Below are 20,551 nucleotides of genomic sequence, written 5' to 3' on the forward strand. Positions count from 1 at the left end.
GGTCACGGTTCCACGGTTCGATTCCTGGTCAGGGGACATGCCCCGGTTGCGGGCTTGATCCTTAGCCGGGGGCGGGGGGGGGGGGGGTGGCGTGCAGGAGGCAGCCGATCCATGATTCTCTCTCATCATAGGTGTTTCTATCTCTCTCTCCCTCTCTCTTTTCCTCTCTGAAGTCAATAAAAATATATTTAAAAAAAAGAAAAAAAAGACGGGGATTCAGTCCCTGACTCCCCTACCTCTTAGTAGACACACTCAGGGGAGCACCCCTCCTGCCTGAGCCCCATTTCCTCCTCTGGAGTTTGGTGGTGAAGACCAGATGAGAAACATCCACTCAACCAGAGGGCTTTGCTCTGCACAGAAGGTCAAGTTGCCCGAGCTCTGATCTTGGGCAATGCCAAGCACGCTGCTCGCCCCAGGCAGCTGGGCAGGGTGGGAGGATAGCCGACGGAAAGTGCCCCCACCCATCTGTAAGTGCAGGTGCAGGCCGATGGCACCCAGGCCCGGCCCAGGCCAACGGCGGCGGGGGCGGTGTGCAGCCAGGTACCTGCTGCTTGGCCGATTCGTCCTGGAAGCAGGTGTGCTGGATGTAGTAGGCCCCGATGGCCTGGTACTTCTCATCCTGGGAGCACAGGTACTGCACGGCCTTGGGGATGGTCAGCCCGCTGCACTCGATGTCCTCACTGCAGATCCTGGGAGGCATGGCCGTGGGGGTGGGTTACAGGGGCCCTGGGGCAGGGGTGGGAGCATCATCTTTGCACACCCAACCTGGCACAGCTTCACCTGCCCTCCAGGGAGCCAGAGCAAGGCCCGCCTGGGAAACAAGGCCCACCTGGGGAACAAGGGCCTCCTGGGGATAAGGCCCACCTGGGGAACAAGGCCCTCCTGGGGAACAAGGCCCACCTGGGGAACAAGGCCCACCTGGGGAACAAGGCCCACCTGGGGAACACCTCTGTGCATCAGAGGAGGGAGGGAAAAGGCTCACCCTGGGGTGGACACTCGCTATGATGAGGACCTGGACATGGGCTAATGTCCAAGTGGGAAGGTATCTCTGCCCTTTTCTCAAGGGAAGCTGTCCACCTGCTCTGCCATCCCTCACACCTGTGCCGGGTGCTGGGAAACTGGAAGGGAATGGCTGTGAGCCGGGCCTCCCACACATCCATCCATCTGTCTTCCCTTTTTCCCTTCATCCGTGCATACATCTATCTATCCATCCATCCATCCACCCAGCCATCCACCCAGCCATCCACTCATCCATCCATCCACCCAGCCATCCACCCATCCACCCATCCATCCATCCATCCACCCATCTATCTTCCCTCTTTCCCTTCATCCGTGCATACATCTATCTATCCATCCATCCATCATCCATCCACCCATCCATCCACCCATCCATCCACCCATCCACCCATCCATCCATCCATCCACCCATCTATCTTCCCTCTTTCCCTTCATCCGTGCATACATCTATCTATCCACCCATCCACATCCATCCACCCATCCATCCATCCATCCACCCATCAATTCATCCATCCATCCATCCACCCATCTATCTTCCTTCTTTCCCTTCATCTGTGCATGCATCTATCTATCCATCCACCCATCCATCCATCCATCCACCCATCAATTCATCCATCCATCCATCCACCCAGCCATCCACCCATCTATCTTCCTTCTTTCCCTTCATCCGTGCATGCATCTATCTATCCATCCATCCATCCATCCATCCATCCATCCATCCATCAATTCATCCACCCATCCATCCATCCATTCATCCATCCACCCATCCATCCACCCATCCACCCATCCACCCATCCATCCATCCATCCATCCATCCATTCATCCATCCACCCATCATCCATCCATCCACCCATCCATCCACCCATCCATCCACCCATCCACCCATCCATCCATCCACCCATCCATCCATCCATCCATCCATCCATCCACCCATCCATCCATCCATCCATCCATCTCTCCTGCCTCCATTCCCAAGGCTAGCTAATTCTCAAAAACTCTCACATCTGTTCCTTTTTCCCCAGGGCCTTCCTTCTGACCGTGACCGCACTCATGGAGACTGAGGTGAGAGACCCCAAAACTGGCTCTCTTCTCCAAGTCCTCCATCCCACATCCCACACCGTCACCAGCTCAGCAGCCCTAAACCCCCGTTCACTGTGCGGTTCCCATTTAGTGGCTTCTCTGGCCTGCAGGGTCAAGGTCAAACTCTTCAGGCTGATATCCAAGGGCAACTGTTAGGTTGAACCACATGAAATGGCTGACAGTCCACCTCTTTTGGAGCCACGAACCCAGCAATTTCATATTTTAACCTAATGGCTCTGCTGCGCCTGACTCTCCAGCCCCTTCACGGGGTCTGCTCCCCACCAGGGCGCAAACTCTACACTGAATCGCCGCCTGCCCGGGCAGGCCTCCTGAGGACTCTCAGTGCCAGCCCCTCCCGCAGGGCTCCGAGTCAGCAGATCTGGGCGGGGCCCGGGAGTTAGCATTTCTCACCGCGCCCAGGGATGCTGCTGCTGCTAGTCCAGGAACACGCGTGGAGAACCACTGGCCTAGCTCCCCTCTAATCAGCCTCCCTGTGCTCATGACCTGTGGCCCTTCAAAGCCTACATACAAAGCACATTGGTTGTGGGGTCTGGGTCCTGCGTGCGGCCTCTTCCCACTGGAAACCAGAGCTCCTGCCACTTTGCACTCACCTCTGTGCAACAGCTCCTCCGGGGGAGGGAAAAGGCTCACCCTGGAGGAGGCTGGGTAAACTGAGCATCTCTCTGGGGCCACCGGATGTCCTCCATCCTGGGCCTCCCTGGCCCCGCCCCTCCCCAGCGCAGACCATGCCCCACCCAAGCGCCGCCCATCACCCAGACACCACCCTCACCAGCTCAGACCACGCTCCTCCCAGCCCAGGTCCCCCCACCAGCCAAGGCCCCATCCTATCCCCATCCCTCTCCTCTTTGGCACAGGCCCCGCCCCCTCTCTGACACAGGCCACTCCCTCAGCCTAGGCCCTACCCTATCCCCACCCCCTCTCTGACACAGGCCCCGCCCCCAACCCAGGCCCCACACTATTCCTGCCCCCTCTCTGACACAGGCCCCGCCCCCTCTTGGACACAGTCCCCACCCTATTCCCGCCCCCTCTCGGACACAGGCCCCGCCCCCAGCCCAGGCCCCGCCCCTTCCCAGCAGCACTCACTTGGAGCTGGCCCGTGAGTGGCCAAAAGACATGTCCTTGTTGCAGGAGATGGGCGGGACGTACACCGGGTCCTGCTTGGAGATGCAGGAGGGCGGGCGCACGGGGCACTTCTTGGCGGGCTTCTGGCCGCTGCAGGTGCTGTAGAAGCTGTAGCGGCTCTGGGCGGTCTTGTGGCCCTTGCCGCCCAGCGTGCCCTTGCGCAGGGTGCCCCGCGGGTCGCAGTAGAGGTCGGGCTCGCTGCGGCTGGCCTTGATCTTCTGCAGGAAGCAGATGTCGCTGCCCGCGCCCGTGTGGCAGGTGCCCCTGGGGTAGTGGCGGCCCCAGTTCTCCATCTGGCTGTAGGAACTGAAGCGCCGGTTGTCGGCTTCCCGCTTGAGGGTCCCATTGTAGATCTGGCCCGAGAGAGGGGGAACGGTTCAGCGGAGGGTCCCCTGGCCCCACAGCGATGCTCACGGAACCCCAGAAGGTTTGGAGGCCCAGGAACCTTTACCCAGCGTCTGACATATTATTTCTCAAACTCGGGGCTGTGGCCCACTATGGATTGTGAAATCAGTTTAGCAGACTGTGACCATCATTTTGAAGAATAGACTAGAGTCCGGCTGGGGTGGCTCAGTGGTTGAGTGTCGATCTAGGAACCAGGAGGTCAGGGTTCGATTCCCCATCAGGGCGCATGCCTGGGTTGTGGGCTCCATCCCCAGTAGGGGGCGTGCAGGAGGCAGCCGATCAGTGATTCTCCCTCATCATGGATGTTTTTCTTTCTCTCTCTCCCTCTCCTTTCCTCTTTGAGTTCAACAAAAAATATATATATATTTTTTAAAAGTGTGTGTGTGGCCGAAACCGGTTTGGCTCGGTGGATAGAGCATCGGCCTGCGGACTGAAGGGTCCCGGGTTCGATTCCCTTGGGCATGTACCTTGGTTGCGGGCACATCCCCAGTGTGGGGTGTGCAGGAGGCAGCTGATCGATGTTTCTCTCTCATCGGTGTTTCTAACTCTCTATCCCTCTCTCTTCCTCTCTGTAAAAAAATCAATAAAATATATTAAAAAAAAAAAGTGTGTGTGAGAGTGTGAGAGTGTCCTGTGTGTGAATGTGTGTGACTATGTGAGAGTGTGTGTGTATGTGTGTGTGGGGTGGGGGGGGGAGGTCAGGCAACTGGGTAATTCCGTCTCACACACCATATGTGGCCACACAGGCCGGGGAGTCCCTGTCCCTCCCTCTCTGCAGGGAGAGCCTCAGAGCAGGAAGCCAGGGTGGGAGAGTACCGGGCCCCAGGCTGCCCACTGGTCCAGCGCCTCCCCCACCGCCCAGGTCTCAGCCCAGGAGCCTGAGGGCTGTGCCTGGAGCCCACGGTGCCCCCACCCCCTGGGCCTTGGCAATGGCGCTCACCAACGCCACCCACACACCCAGCTGTGCGGCCGGGCAGGGGCGGGCTTCTCCCCACACTGGGTCAAACCCTCCTGCCCTCGGGGAGCTGGAGTGTGGGTGTTGGGAGGGAAGTGAGCAGGAACGGGCAGGGGGAAGGGGGCAGGGGAGGGGGCAGTGTGGTGAGCGCCCGGACGGACGGACGGACGGATGGCACACCTTGCAGGTAACACGCCAACTATGCAGCTAGGCCCCGCCCCCGCCAACTATGCAGTTAGGCCCCGCCCCCTCACCTCCACTCTCCCAGGGAAAGCCAGTGACTCCCAACCCGGCAGCCTTAAATGGAAGGGGGACAGGAGGGCCTTGTTCTCCCTACAGGACACGCCCCGTCGTCATCTGTCACCTGACGGGGAGCCTGGCGCTCATCCTGGGGCAGACCCAGCGCCCCCAGCCCGCCCCCCCGCCGCCGGAGGGAGCCTCACGGTCTCTGGGGCTCTGCTTTCCTGGCTGGGGAGGAGCAGGGGTGGCCTGGCCCATGGGGAGGGGTACTGGTGGGTCCCCTAGGGGGCAGGAGGGACACCCCTGTGGACTGCACTTCCCAGCCTCCCATCATCAGGCACATTCCAGCAGCCTCGCCCGTTTCTGGAAACCCCACCCCAGCTCCCGTGTCCCTGGGGCAGGTGGGCGGTATTGTCTGGGGTGGCCCAGCCCGCCCTGCATAGATGGCCTGTGTCCCAGCTAGAGCCTGTGACTGTTCTCCTCTCTCTCTCTCTCTCTCTCTCTTTAAAAATATAATTTTATTGATTTCAGAGAGGAAGGGGGAGAGAGGGAGAGATAGAGAGAAACATCCATCAGCTGCCTCCTGCCCGCCCCCTACTGGTGATGGAGCCGGAAACCTGGGAATCAAACCATGACCTCCTGGTTCAGAGGTCGACCCTCAACCCCGGAGCCACGCCACCATGGGCTCCAGGCACATCCCTGGGGCTCACTGGGCTGAGACATGGGCAGCGGAGGGGAGGGGGAGAGCTCTGGAACCAGACCTTCTGGGCCCACCTATGCCTGCACCCCCTGGCCCGGTGGGCAGCCTCGGGCAAGTCACTTAAACCCATGAGCCTCAGTTTCCTCGTCTGTAAAGCCGGCGGGACAGTAACTGTGCCCGGAGAACCCGGTGAGCGAATGTCCGTGAAGCACATCCGTGTGTCCCGCTGACGCTCACCATGGGACAGGCCGGCCGCCCCCAGGACCCAGCTGAAGGTTTGACAGCCAAAGCTCTCCCCCCCCCCCTCCGCCCCGTCCCCAGAGGGGCCGCCAGGTTGGCACAAAAGGGGGGTGAACCCCGAAGCCAGGACAGCCCGGGCCAGGGGTCCGCACTGGGGGCCTCCCCCCATGGCCACAGATAAGGCCTCATCGATTCATAAAAGCAGAGGCATGTGGCCCAGCCAGCTGGCACCGGGAGGAATGGCGTGGGCGCGGCTGGCATCCGGGAGGACAATTCCCCTTCTGTGCAGGGACGTGAGCCTGGCAGCCCCCGGGGCCCCGAAAGCCAGGAGTGCCTTTCAGTCACCATGACGAACAAGGATGCCCCCTCCATTCCAACTGGGGGGACGCCCGCGCCCAGCAGATAGGAGAGCTGGCTCCCAGGCCCCCCCCCCCCACACACACACACACACAGATAGCGATCTGCTGCCTCAGTCCTCCTCTGAATACAGCCCCCTTGTCTGGGTCTCTCCAGCCTCCCTGGGAACCTCCAGCAGCTGCTGGGATGATCAGAGCATTCCAAAGGCGCGAACCTGACTTCCTGGGGGCGGAGCCGACCCCTCAGTCACAGAGAGGACTCGGCTGGACAGCAGGGGGCGCCCGGGAGGCGTACCTCCACCTGGGAGACCATGGAGCTCTTGAGGAGGCAACACTCCGCCTGTCTGTCCTCCAAGGGGGGACCCCAGGGTCTCTCCAGCCCAGGCCCGGGGCTGCCCCTTTTTCTGCTAATGACGGGGCGCTGAGGCTCACCCAGCTTCTGCCCTCCTCCCGCCCTTACCCCCACTGGGCGCTCCCCAGCCCGGGGTCTCTCTTCCTTTTCCTTCTTTCTTTTTAAAAAATATATAATGTTACTGATGTCAGAGAGGAAGGGAGAGGGAGAGTCTCTTTTCCTTCTTTCTTCCTTTTTAAAAAATATATAATGTTACTGATGTCAGAGAGGAAGGGAGAGGGAGAGAGAGACAGAAACATCAGTGATGACAGAGGATCATGGCTCAGCCGCCTCCTGCACGCCCCACCCTGGGGATGGAGCCCACGACCCGGGCATGTGCCCTGATGGGGAATCAAACCTCGACCTCCTGGTTCCTAGGTCGCTGCTCAGCCACTGAGCCACACCGGACAGGCTCCCTTACCCTCCTGAGTCAGGGGGTTCCCAGAGGCCACCCCCCCATTTTGTAGACGAGGGGAGAGTTCTACGTGGTGACCAGACCGAAGCCAAGCAGGGCTCGGTCAGCTCGGGGCCTCACAGGGCTGAGCACAGCCCCCCTGCCCTCTGGTCCGAGCCCCCCCCCACTCAGCACCCGAGGCATCGGACGGGACAGGGACCACCGTGTGGGAAGGACAGGGTGGCTTCTCGTGTCCCCCCATCTGAGGACTCTTCCGACGCCTCCGTTCCACTCCCGTGCCCAGGCTGAGCCCGGCCCATGGGTTCTCCACGGCCCAGATCCGGGGCCTCCCTCCCGCCAGCCTCGCCCTGTCCGCAGGCCTGGCGCCTGCTGGGTGGTGCCAACCTTGACCTCCCTCAGACAAAGCGTCATTAGCCCTTGTCCTGGTCCGCCCGGGAGCCCGCCGTGTCTCTGCCGGGGACACAACACACATCTGGCTGCACCCCTCCCTTCAGCCCACGGCCCGGGCAGCCCCCTGACACCAGCCCGTCCAGGAGTCCCTGCTTCTGCTCGGACGACCCCCCCCCCCCCCCCCCCGCCTCCTGCCATCCTCCTCTCCATGCCTGCATTTCTTTCTTTCTTTTCCGGGGAAATCCTTCCATTGAATGTAGAGAGCACGGGAGCGAGAGGGAAAGACAGAGAGGAACATCGATGGGAGGGGATCTGTACCCGGTGGAGACTCAGCTGCAGGTTGGCACGGGGTGCCCTGGGCCACCGTGGGCACCAGGGCGCCTCAGGCCGCTCCGTGAACTGCTGGGGGGCGGGGCGTTCTCCCTGGGGGCGAGCCAGGTGATGGGGGGCCCAGCTGTGGGGGTCCAGGAGCCTCCTGTGCCCTTGGGAGCCAGGGACATGCCGGGCCGGCCGGGATGAAAAGGCCCGTCGGTCCCCAGTGATGAGCCCGCGTGAAACCAGCCGGGTGAGGCCGGCCCAACCGGCTCTCCGGGGGCGCGCCCTGCTCCTCCCTGCTGGCACACCCAGCAGACACTGGGCAGACCATCTCCATCACCCTTCCCGTGGGAGCCCTGCACACAGTGCCACTCCGTGACGGGGCGGGGGGGGGGGGGGGGCTCGTGCCCCTCAGGCCCGGGGAGGGCTCTCGCGAGAGGGGGCCTGTCTGCTGACCCCCCTCAGCGCCTCGGGGACCCTCCTGGGATTGGGGTCAGGGCTGGGCAGTCACCGATGGCGGGGGGACCTTGCAGGTGGCGGGCAGCTCTGCCCCACCCTCCCCCAGGGATCTGGAGAACACAGGCCCTTTCTCAGCAAGGGCTGCTGGGAGGGGGCGCTCGAGGCCCAGGGCTGGGCGCTGGGGGTGGGGGGCAGGGAGCCTGTTTGCTCAGCAGAAGGAGGCAGCGTGGGAGCCATGGCCTGAGTCACCAAAGGTGGGACTTTGGCGTTGGGGAGTCGGGTGAGGAGGGGGGTGGGGTCTCTGTCTCTTCCTGAGCACCACTCCCCTGTGGCCAGGAGCAGGGCGGGGCCCTGCGCTGGGCTGGGGCGGAGCAAGACTTGGGGGGTCCTCCCGTCCCACCACCATTTCTTTTCTATTTTTTTTATGTGTTCATCCTCACCCCAGGATATTTTAGGGAGCGTGGGAGAGAGAGAGGGAAAGACAGAGGGAAACATCCACGGGAGAGAAACACATCGATGGGTTGCCTCCTGCACGCGTCCCGACCAGGGCCCAGGCCGGAGAGGAGCCTGCAACCGAGGTCCGTGCCCTTGACCGGAATCGAACCCGGGACCCTTCGGTCCGCAGGCCGGCGCTCTAACCACTGAGCAACACCGGCCAGGGCTATCGTCTCTGACTTCTCTGAGCAAGGACACAGGCTATGGGATGTCAGGGCTGCAAGGAGCTGGTCTGAGCGGAGGATGCGTCTGAGGGCAGGGGTCACCTGGGCAGGGACGGGGAACCCGGTGCCCAGGCCTCACCCACCCCCTCAGCCTGGGGGAGGGACCTCAGGCCTCGGAGACAAATGGGAGCCCCTCCCACTGAGCCCGGGCCCTGGGCAGCAGAGCTTACAGAGGGGGCTCCTCCCTGGGGGACACCCCAGACAAAGCTGCCGCATTTTAAATGCAGGGAGTGTCTCAGGCTCAGCCGGGTGTCTCGGTGTTGGTGAGAACAGGCTGGGGGCCTGGGGGCCGGCTGTGCTTTCTGGGTGGGGGTGAGGGTGGGGTGGGGTGGGTGCGGGGCCTGGGCGCAGCCTGTCCCTGCCAGCTCCCCACTCCTCGCTCTCAGGCACATTCTGTCCCTTAGCAAGTGGGTTGCTGTCTCTTCTTGTTGGGGGAGCGCCTGAGCCCTCCTGGGACCCTCCTATCTCCCGGGGCCGGGTGGCAGTGAGTCACGGGGCTGGCACGGGGACGCAGAGTTGGCACACATACCCATCCTTCCCTCGCTCGCTCTGGGAGTCGGAGCCAGGCCTGCGGGGGGGGGGGGGGGGGGGAGGGGGAGAGGGGAGAAGGGACCCTGTGGCTCCTCGCTTCCCGAGGACCCACTGGCACATCTGGAAAGGGCATTGTGAGCTGAGGGGGGGGTGAGCCGGGGAGGTCAGCCTGGGCGTGTGTGTGTGTGCGCACGTGTGTGTCTGTGTGTGTGCGTGTGAGTGTGCGCACGCTAAGTCAGGTAATTGTTAGATGGGCCCACATTTTGCTCTCTGCAAAGAGAAAGGGAGGTCTGCCTCTCTCTCTCTCTCTCTCTCTCTCCTATGGAGGGGTGGGGGTGGGGTCACACGACCCCTGTGCGTGGCCTATCTGGGCCGGGAAGTCCCCAGGCAGGGGACCAGCTGGGCCCCAACCTCTGTTACCTTTCCCCCTGCTCTCCTTCTCCCTGCCCCCCCCCCACCCCGCCCTTGCCCAACCCTCACTCATCTGCCTGCAGGCCTGGCTCCAATAGGCATTATTCCCTTTCCGCCTCCTTGGCCCTCCCCTCTGCCAAAGCCCCGTGTGCACGCAGCTCCGTGCTGTTCCCAGAGCCTCCGCTGAGCTGAGAGGAGACAGGACGTGCCCCGGCAGGTGCCCTGGCGTGAGTCATGTCTGAGGCCCTGCCAAGGAAGGAGGGGCAGGAGGGTGGGCCTTGGGGTGCGGGAAAGAGAAGGGGTTTTCCCTGGTGGTCAGAAAACAGGGGGGAGGGGGGGACGCATGGGGAGCCAGCGAGTTGGAGTCAATGCTCTCGGTGGGCCAAGTGGCGATGTTTGACGGCGCCTGGTTACAAAGTTTCATGCTTGTAACCAAGCCGGTTACATGCAGAGCTGATGCAACAATGTATCAACCAGTGAGTGACGTTGGCTCACAGGGGGCCCCGCCCCCGTTTCCCAGATGAGAGGACAGGCACCCAGAGGCGTTGGGAGGTTTATCTGGAGTCCCAGAGCAGGACGGAGCCTCCTTGTACCATCTGCATCGTCAGCATCAGCGAGATTGTTCATCTCGCCTGCGGGTCCCACCCAGCGCCCTGCCCTCCTGGCGCTCGCCGACCCCACCTGCAGGAGCGAGGTCTGGCTGGCCGCCACTCTGTCAAAGCCCTGGATTCACACCTGGGCCTGACCCGTCACCCCCTTAGGGGTCTGTCACCTGGACTCATGTTGCACCGAAGGGTATCAAGTGACATTTTAAGAATCAGAAAAAGCCCTGACCGGTGTGGCTCAGTGGATAGAGCGTCGGCCTACGGACTGAAAGGTCCCGGGTTCGATTCCGGTCAAGGGCATGTACCTTGGTGGCGGGCACATCCCCAGTAGGAGGTGTGCAGGAGGCAGCTGATGGATGTTTCTCTCTCATCGATGTTTCTGACTCTCTCTCCCTCTCCCTTCCTCTCTGTGAAAAATCAATAAAATATATTTAAAAAAACAAACACACACCAAACACAAGGCCTCCTAAATGAGCCCCAACAAGAACCTAAGGAGGAAGGAATCACGCCGACAACAAGAGGACATCTGGCTCATAAACCACCCACCGTCTGTCTCCCCTGCCCAGGACCCCGGCAACCGGTGGGGGGGACATCCCTGAGCAAAGAGCCCCTCGAAGACGGCGCCCCAGCCCCCCACGGAAAGCAGCCTCCACTCCCGCCCGCACGATGCTTCGAGGGCCCCGAAAAAGAGTTTTCCAATAACAGTACAGACTTGTTGAAACCGACAAAATCAAGGGGAGCCGTAGAATTGGGGGGGGAGGGGGGCGGGGCTGGGAGACGCCCTGGGTGTCACGTAGAAAGGCGGCCATCGGCCGGGAGGAAGGGGTCCAAAAGCAACTCTCCCCGCGTCCGTGGAACAACAGCAAAATCTTAACGTCTCACTCCAACCACAGATGGAAACGCGGCGAGCTCACATCCGCCACGTGACCCGATCGGACACAGCAAAGCGGACTTTAAAAAGTGACCTTTGGTCGGTGCTTCTAGAGAATGCTTCTCATCGGGAGACATTCGGAAATATCCAATGAGCCCCAACAACAGGGGGATGAAGAGCCACCCACGGCCGTGGCTGGTGTGGCGCGGTGGTTAGAGCGCCGGCCCAGGTACCGAAGGGTCACGGGTTCGATTCCCGGTCAAGGGCATGTACCTGGGTTGCGGGTTCGATCCCCAGCCCTGGTTGGGGTCTGTGCAGGAGGCAACCCATCCATGTGTCTCCCTCCCTCCTTCCCTTCCCCTCTTTCTAAAAAAAAAAAAAGATGGAAAAATATCCTTGGGTGAGGATTAAAAAAAAAAGATATTTTCTGATGCTTTTGAAGAATCGCTCTCATTGGAGACACTCAGAAATATCCCATCAGCCCACACAGGAGATGCGCCAAGGGCCCTCCTCAGAGTTGGGGGGTCCCGCCGCTCAGCATCGGTGCGGTTCCCTGCACCCTAGACCCCCCCCCCCCAGACACTCGGGTGCCCCCGAGCACCCAGCTCCTTACCGGGTAGCCCCACGCGCCGCTGCCCGCCTGCAGCTTGGTGTAGTAGCTGCTCCGGTTGGTGGTCCCGTAGTTGTAATTGTCAGCCAGGCCGTCATACATGGAACCTGGGGGAAAGGCAGGGGTTAGGGCTGTGTGACCTTCCAGGCTCCTCACCCACCCCCCTTGCCGGGCGTCGCCTGGATCGGAGGGAGCCAGGTCTGAGCCTCGGAGGAGAGACAGGGACCAGACCGGCCTGTGCTGTCTCCCTCCTCCCCCTCCTCCTGCGCCAGGGCCAAGGCCGGCCCTGCAGACAACAACTGGGACAGAGAGTCTCGGGGCGACCCCTCCCTGGGGCCCCTGGGGCTCTCCGGGTGGCGTCGGCTGACACCTACAGGCCAGGAGCTGGCCCGGGGGGCCCTGGAGCAGCGCCGTCCCATTCCAGGGAATCACGACGACCCCGCGCCCCACAAAGATGAGCTTGCGGCTCGGGGGGGACCCGCGGGAGAGGGACATGCCGGGGGCCGGAGCTCAAGGTCAAGGCCGCAGAGCAGCCTCTGCAGGTTGGAGTCCACTTGGGGAGAGGACGCTGGCTCCGCCCTCAGCCCGGCCCCACGGGGGGACCTCCCGCCCCTTCCTGCATCTCTGGCTGGAGAAGCGGGGTGGCTGTCAGCCTCAAAGGCCCCCGTGAGGATTAATTACTGTTTTCCGAGCCCCGAGCCCCACAATGACAGGCTTCTTGGGTGACGGGGTGGTTGGGGTTATTAGCAGCAAATGGCTTTGGGGTTGGGGTTCCGGGGTGGGGGGTCCCCTTCTCTCCTCTTCCCTTCACCAGATGGCGGGGGCTGAGGGGGGGGAACTCAAGGACAGCCCCTACGGTCCTTGAGACAGGCTCACAGCGCCAGGCCGGGACCTCGCTCCCACGCCTTGTCTGCTGTTTCTCCTCGGCCTTGACCCTCGGCCTTGACCCTGGGCCTCACCAGTTCAGAGCCAAGTTCAAGGTGTCCTCCCTGCAGGAGGCCTGTCCTGACCGACCCACGGCCACCTCTGCCTCCTCTGCCTTCTGTGCCCAAGTCGCATCCTGCCCGGAGGTGTCCCGCTCCCAACACTGCCGAGCGAGGGGCGCCTGTGACCCCGACATCCAGAGCAAGAATGGGCCCACGGGTAGTTCAGTGACGGTCTCAGGGGGCCTCTGAGAGCCTCCTGGGGGGGGGGGGGGTGAGCACCCCGTCTTCCTCAGGCGTCGGCCGGGTGGCAGCCTCGGAGGCTCTGTCTAGGGGGAGGGGTTTGCTGGAGGCTCACCTGCTACGTGAGCCCCAACCCCACCTGCCACCCCCACTCAGATCCCAAGCCTCTTGTGGGGGGCGGGGAGGGGGAATTGCACCATGGGCGGGAGTAGGAGGAACAGCCCTAGAAGGTGGCAGGTGGCCTGGCCGGCGTGGCTCAAGGGTTGAGCATTGACCTATGAACCGGGAGGTCAGGGTTCGATTCCCATCAGGGCACAGGCCCGGGTTGTGGGCTCGATCCCCAGTAGGGGGCGTGCAGGAGGCAGCCGGTCCATGATCCTCTCTCATCATGGATGTTTCTCTCTCTCTCTCTCTCTCTCTCTCTCTCTCTCTCTCTCCCTTCCTCTCTGACATCCATAAACAAAAAAAATTTTAAAAAAAGGTATCACGTGTCTCTGCCTGGTGCCACCTCCTCTGTGCAATGCCACCTGCTCCCCTGCTTCCCCCCCCCAGAGGCCAGGGCACTGACCCCTGACCCCGTTCCCCGATCACCGATGATCCACTGGCCGTTCGTGTCACCGGCTGTGGCCCCGGGAGCCGGGAGGCCTTCACGTTGATTGGGCTCCGGCCTTTGGGCCTCAGCTTCCTCCTCCGTAAACAGGGGTGACCTCTGTGCACCCCAAGGCCCACACGGCTCCGGGGCCCGAGGTTGGGTGATTACAGTGACACGTGCCCGCTGGCCTCCAGGGACGCCGGCTTCTCCTCTCCAGGGCCGGGGTTCAGCACACGGAAGAGGTGCCCTCACCTACGCGACCCACAGCCTCCTGGCTGCCGGCCTCCGCCCCCCCCCCCCCCAAGCCCTCCTCTCCCTGACTCCACAGGCTCGTCCTGGGGGTCCCGACTCACTCCGAGCTCCTTGCTGAGTGCGAGTGGCTCTGTGCCCCCCTTTCTCCAGAATCTGCTCTCTTCTCTCCTTCCCCGCCCCCCCCCCCCCAAAAAAAAAGGAGGCCTCTGTCAGGAGGGGCCCTGGAGGGGCTGCGTGCGGCCAGGCGCACGCCCGTTCCATCGCCTCCCTCCATCCGGCACCTGACTCCCTCCCAAGGCTTGGCAGCCTGATGCACTTGGCTGTGGCCCACACGCCGAGAGTTCTCACCAAAGGGCAGGCGTGGGTCAGCCAGCGGCTCTCGGGTGGAAAAACTCTGGGTGGTGACAGACAGTCCCGCGGCCCCAGGAGGCCTCCCGCGGGGAGCCAGGCTCCCACGGCCTCCGCCCCGTCTCCAGACGGACCTGTCAGCGGTGAGGTCACCCCCCCCCCCACCCTCCGCCATCCGGGGAGCATCCCTCCCTCGCAGCAGCAGCGCCTGCCCGCCTCCCTCTCACGTTCTTCTCCTGCGGCTGGCGGGCGTTCTCTGCCGTGGAGGCGGGTGTGCGAGTGGGGGGGGGACAAGGCCACCCCTGGAATGCCAGTCCCCCTGTCCAGGAGTGACAGGGGTGGGCATGTAACGCTCACTTCCGGTTGGGCTAAGGCAGGGGTGGGCAAACTTTTTGACTCGAGGGCCACCATGGGTTCTTAAACTGGACCGGAGGGCTGGAACAAAAGCATGGATGGAGTGTTTGTGTGAACTAATATAAATTCAAAGTAAAGGAGCGGAGGGGAGAGCAAGAGAACTGGATAGAACAGCCGGATCTGGCCCGCGGGCCGTAGTTTGCCCACGGCTGGGCTAAGGCCTAGGGCTCCTGAGTTTGGGGGTCAGCCGGGCCGGTGTGGCTCAGCGGTGGAGCGATGACCTAGGAACCAGGAGGTCACGGTTCGATTCCCGGCCAGGGCACCGGGTTGCGGGCTCGATCCCCAGTGTGGGGCGCGTACAGGAGGCAGCCGATCCATGATGCTCTCCCATCATTGGTGTTTCTATCTCTCTCTCCCTCTCCCTTCCTCTCTGAGATCAATAAAAATATATTAAAAAAATGAATTTGGGCCCTAACCGGTTTGGCTCAGTGGATAGAGCGTCAGCCTGCGGACTCAAGGGTCCTGCGTTCGGTTCCGGTCAAGGGCATGTACCTTGGTTGCAGGCACATCCCCAGTAGGGGGTGTGCAGGAGGCAGCTGATGGATGTTTCTCTCTCATCAATGTTTCTAACTCTCTCTCCCTCTCCCTTCCTCTCTGTAAAAAATCAATAAAATATATTTTAAAAAAAATGAATGTGGGCGTAGACACCAGACTCCCACCGTACGATGCTTGGCTCGGCTTCCTTGGTGGGAACGGGGCTGCCGTCACGCCGGCCAGCACCGCTTCTCGGCAGAAGGTGGCTGTGCCTGGGCCCGAGGCTGTGAGGCAGGGAGGAGGCCAGAGCCGTGCACACCTGGGCTCACACCTCGCCGTGAGCCTGGGGGTCAGAGGGCACAGGCGGGAGGTGAGCTCTGTTGGCACTGACAGCTGCTCCCACAACGGAAAGCGGCTCTTCCCCTTCCTGAGCCTGAGGGGTCGGGGTTCAACAGCCAGGACATGGGGCTTCTCCATAAGACGAAGGGGGGGCCAGGTGTGACCGCTCTCACCTCTCCGCCTGGTCCCCAACTTCTCTAGAGCTCGCCTCCACGAAGCCCTCCTTGATTACCTCACCCCGATCCCGTCACCCGGGGCCGACTGTCTTCTCTGTATGGGGCACGGTGAGGGTGGTGGCCCTGCCCAGCCCTCCCAGGGAAGGCCCCAAGGCCTCATGAAGGCAGCCTGGGGCCAGGGTCCTTGAACTTGGCTCAGCCAGGCCCCCTGCTGGCTGGTCAGGGAATCACCCCACTTCCTAGGTGACCATCCCCATCCCCCTGTCTCTCCAGATGGGCGGACACGCCCCTGGCAAAGGGTGGCGCTTCTTGGGGAACCTGGCTGCCCCTGCCCGCCCCGCCCCCCCCCCCAGAACCCCAGATCCAACAGCAAGTGTCTCAGGGGGCGCGGTGCCTTCCTAGTGCCTCAGCTGCTCTGCCCACACCCTGCACCTGGTCCCAGCCAATCAGAAACCGGCCCCTGGGGAGGCCCCGCCCCTGCATCCTGGGAGCCGCCAAGCTTGCAGAAGCTTGCTGCCTTGTTAGGGCACATGGATTCTTTCTCCCGTGGGGACAGGCGAGCCTTAGCAGAGGTGACTCACCCTTCACCCCCAAGCTCCCCAGGGCGGCACACCCACCCCACCTGCACCGCCTCTCTCCTTCCCCGCCAAGCGCTCTCCCCGCGGTTAACACGGCCCCTCCCGGAGGTGACCCCGCCCAGCTCTGGGCTCTGCAAACCCGGCAGCAGGGTCACTGCCCGCTGCCCAGCGGCTCCAGGGCTCCTTGGAGCGTGGCTCCTGTACATGCCATGTGTGCGCGTGCGTGCGTGTGCATGTATGTGTATGTGCATGGTGTGGGCATACGTGTGTGTGCATGTGTGCGATGTACCCACAGATAACGCCACACGAGGCCATCACACACCTTCTGGGTGGCGTGCCCCAGCCCAGGAGTGGCTCCCAGGTTGCACAGTTAGGACGACTGCTGGTGGGGAGTCACAGTTTTGTGGGCGCGGAGAGAATTTTGTGTGCGTGTATGCATGTGTGTGTATGCGTGCATGCATGTGTGTGCGTGCGTGCATGTGTGTATGCATGTGTGCGTGTGCGTGCATGCATATGCGTGTGTGTATGTGTATGTGTGTGTGTGTGTTTAAAAAATTCTCCGCCAATGAGCCGAGCCAGGGGAGCGGCGTTTGCGGTGAAACCCCCTGGAATGCCCGCGCTGTTGCATGCGTTGTGACAGGCCGGCGGAAATTCTGGTTCAAACTCCACTTCGAGCCAAGATTCGCGGTAAAGAAGCCCAAATTGGTTCATTTGAAGTTTAATTAGTGGTTCGCTGCCGAACAAGCTCAGAACTGCCTCTGACCAGCCCCCGTCCCAGCCTTGGTCCCGAAAACACGACCCCACATGGGATGTGTGTGCACGGTCTGGGGTCCGGGAAGGGCCCTTCCCTGAGCCTGGGGGAGCGGGGGTCTAGTCCAAGTCTGCCCCCAGGAGTCCTCAGGTCCCCGTGCCCTGTGACGGACAGGGAGACGGGCACCCCCAGAATGCTGCACCCACCCCCATCTGCCCAGGGAGAGGGGGACAGGTCTGGCCACTGGGGGTAAGAGAAGGGAGGCCCAAGGCCAAAGGGCAAAGTGCCAGCTGTCCCAGCGGCAGGAGACACGCCTGGCAAATGGCGCTACGGGGTTAGGGCTCCCCCATCTCATGGGGCAGCAGCAGCGAGGCTGGGGGTCGGGTCAGACGGTGAAGCTTCAAAAAGCCACCAAGAACCCCCATGGGGACAAGTGTGTCCGTTACCCCCCACCGGCCCCTGGTCAGCACCCCCTGCAGGTCAGGGCTCCGGCCGAGATCCATGTGGGCAGCCACATCCTCTGTCCCCCACACTCTGTGCACAGAGACCCCCAGAAACAGGGGCCAGTTCAGGGGAAGAGCCCCCCCCCCCCCCAGGCAGGCAGGCTCCGAGCAGCCTCCTCCCGGGGGCCTCCAGGCCCCAGACCCTCCTCCCCCTGCGGCTCGGGGTGAGCTTCTGGGAGGCCCTGACGGACAGGCCCTCGGGCCCAGGCTCCTTCCACCGAGCTCCCTCTCCAGCCCAGGCCGCTCCGCTCCCCTCCTGGGACAAGGCAGAGAGAACCGTGGGTTCTCTTAGATGCTCCCCGGGTGCCAGGAGTGGGGGGTCCAGCCTTCCCTGGGCCCCAAATTCTTCACTCGGAGATCCCTGATGGGCCCCAGGGGCCGGAGAATCCGTGGATGATACAGAATCAGGGTTCCAGTCTGTCCAGTGGGACCAGGGACATGTCCTGGGGGGAGGGTGACCCTTCACAGCAGCCAAGCCCCCCTCCCAGGCCCCAGAGGGGGAGCCTGGGATGCAAATGAGCTCCGGGAAGAAGGAGAGGAGTGAGTGGCCCGGGATGAGCAGGGGAGGCTGGGGTGGAGCCGCCGAGGAGGACAGGGAGCTGATGAAACAAAGCCGCTCAACCAGACGCACCAGCTCGGGTGACCTCACCGCCTCTCCCAGCCCCGATGCCGATGCCGATGCCAATGCCGCCGGGGCCTGGCCCCTGTGGGAACCTGGCCACAGGTGGAGGCATGGGACACACCTGCAGGGGCAGGCCCTGGGAGCCCCGTGTATGGAGAGTGTACCCAGGAGCCACCAGGGTCAGCCCTCACCTGGCCGGAGGCCCCTGGGGGACCCCGTGATGGCGGTGTCCCCGTTCGTGGGAAGAAGAGGGTTTGGGCCCCAGGTCTGCTTTGAGACCAAAGGGGAAGGGGACAGGTGAGCCTCGTGCGGGGGCCGGAGCAGATTGGCCGCAGCTGTGACCGGACCGAGGCCAGAATTGGGGCCTCTGTTACCCCAAACCTTCTAGTGAGCAGCCAGCGAGGCACCCGATAAAGGAGGAGACAAAGGCTTTGGAGGCCGCGTGACCTTGAGCGGAGGTCGGCGGAGGTCGCAGGAGAGGAGCTGGGGGCCCAGCCCAGGGCTGAGGGTCTGGGGTGCTGGGGGGCCCCTCAGCCAGCCACTTCTCGCCCTCTGGACAGGACAGCGAGAGAGGACAGAAGCCAGCGGTGGGCAGTGACCTGGGGGGAGGGAGTATAGTCCCCCCGCCCCCCCCCCCCCCCTGTTCACCAGCACCCTCTCTCCCACGAGGCCTGGACCCCATCCTCAAATCCTGGTCCACTGCCCTGGTTTGCCGTCTTTGGTCTTTATTAGCATTGGACTAAAGTTTTACTAAAGAAACCAAAGGCTCACGAACTGGTGTGTGATTCTTTGTCTGAAAGCATTTGGCCTGCAGTTTCTCCCCCAGCGTGTCAGATACTGTATCTCCCTCCTGTCAGATACTGTATCTTCCTCCTGTCAGATACTGTATCTCCCTCCCATCAGATACTGTGTCTCCCTCCTTGAGTTTCGGGGGTCCCTATCCTCTCCCCCTCACCCAGTCTGGGCACTTTGGGGGTGGGGAGGGCTGCCTGGTCAGACAAGCACCCAGATGGAGCAGACAAGCGCCCCCATGAGGGCTCAGCCAGGGGCCCAGGGGGACCCCCAATTGCCAACCTCGGTCCCTACTCTTCACCAAGACACTGTGGGTCCCCCCCGGCCACGCCGGGGGGCCGTGCGCGCCATCGCGGCCTCCGCCAGGGGCGCACGCACTCCCTCCCCGCGGGCGCTGGCGCGCGCGCGCGCGCACGAGCCTGTACCTCGGTTGGAGTGGGTCAGCGTGGACGACTGCGAGGACTTGGACTTCTGCCGCCGCACGGTCATCATCACCTGCTCCTGCACGCGCTGCTTGCCCGACGTGCCCGTCTTCATCTTCTGGTCCGAGGGCAGCGCCAGCGTCGAGTGGTCCTGGTTCGGGAAGCACTCGTAGGCCAGCGCGGTCTTGAGCGGCGAGTGGTTCATGGTGGCGGCGGCGGCGGTGGCGCGGGCCGGGCCTGGCGTGCGGGCGTGCGGGCGGGCGTGCGGGCGGGAGGCGCGAGGTGCGGGCGGGAGGCGCGCGGGGCGGCGGAGGGCTCTTCGCGCTCAGCGGCTCCCTGTGGCCATAGACTTGGTGCGTGTTGTCTGCGCGCGGCTCCTCCGACTGCTCCTGGCGCCTCCGCCCCGGCGGGTGCTTCTCCCAGGCTCTGGCCGGGCCCGCCCTCGGTCAGACTGGATATACCGCCCCTGCCTGCACCACCCACTCCGCCCGCCGTGCCCGTGCCCTCGGAGCCGCGCTCCTGGGGGGCAGGGCGCTCCTGAGTGTGGGACTGTGCCTCGTCCTCGCTCCCCCTCCCTCCCCCCCCCTCCCCCCCCCACGCGCAGGTGAGGTCCCGGGAGCCGCCCCTGGGCCCGGCCCCCGTTCCTCCTGCTCAGGGAGAAACTATGTGCTCAGCTCCGGCCCTGGGACCTGGGAGGCTTCTCTCGAGGAAGGAGATTGTCTGGCGGCTCCTGGACGGGCCGGCCCGCAGCCCATCCCCCTCCGCCCCAGGTCAAGGCGGGGCCCCGTGGGCGAGGGCTCCCGGCTGGAGGCAGGAGCAGCGCGTCTCCCCGTCCAAAGGGAGGCCTCCCGCCTGTGGGACACTCCGTTCTCTGCGGAGAGTGGGGCGGGGCACGAGGCCCGAAATGGGACACCTGTCTTGCGTGGGGACCCCCCCCCCCGCCCCCCGCAAAGCACTTGTGGATCCTTTTGAAGCGCCAGACTTAGCCCCTAAAAGTGGAGCCTGACACATGTTAGGGGTTCAATTAAAAGATACTTTTTGCCCTGGCCGGTGTGGGTCAGTGGGTAGAGCACCGGCCTGCAGACCAAAGGGTCCCGGGTTCGATTCCGGTCAAGCGCATGTACCTCGGTGGCAGGCTCCTCCCCGGCTGGGGCCCTGGTTGGGGCTCGTGCAGGAGGCAACCCATCCATGTGCCTCTCTCACATCGATGTTTCTCTCTGACTTTCCCTCTCTCGTCCACTCTCTCTAAAAATCAATGGGAAAATATCC

General features: G+C 63.0%; 2 protein-coding genes across 2 annotated transcripts in view; one reads left to right on the forward strand and one right to left on the reverse strand.

The window, feature by feature from the left end:
• PKP1 (plakophilin 1) overlaps positions 1–19,487 on the reverse strand; it is a gene marked incomplete at its 5' end in the record, with an annotated part of 32,151 nt that extends 12,664 nt beyond the window's left edge. The window contains 4 exons of the mRNA XM_080651026.1: positions 545–689; positions 3,202–3,593; positions 11,857–11,960; positions 19,286–19,487. Of these exons, the coding sequence (XP_080507152.1) occupies positions 545–689; positions 3,202–3,593; positions 11,857–11,960; positions 19,286–19,487 (843 nt within the window). The remainder of the gene's footprint in view (positions 1–544; positions 690–3,201; positions 3,594–11,856; positions 11,961–19,285) is intronic.
• The window catches only part of PHLDA3 (pleckstrin homology like domain family A member 3), a 120,985-nt gene that overhangs the window by 66,664 nt on the left and 33,770 nt on the right, over positions 1–20,551 (forward strand). The window lies entirely within an intron of this gene.

This window comes from Plecotus auritus (assembly GCF_963455305.1).
Source record: "Plecotus auritus genome assembly, chromosome: 14".
Classification (NCBI taxonomy): Eukaryota; Metazoa; Chordata; class Mammalia; order Chiroptera; family Vespertilionidae; genus Plecotus; species Plecotus auritus.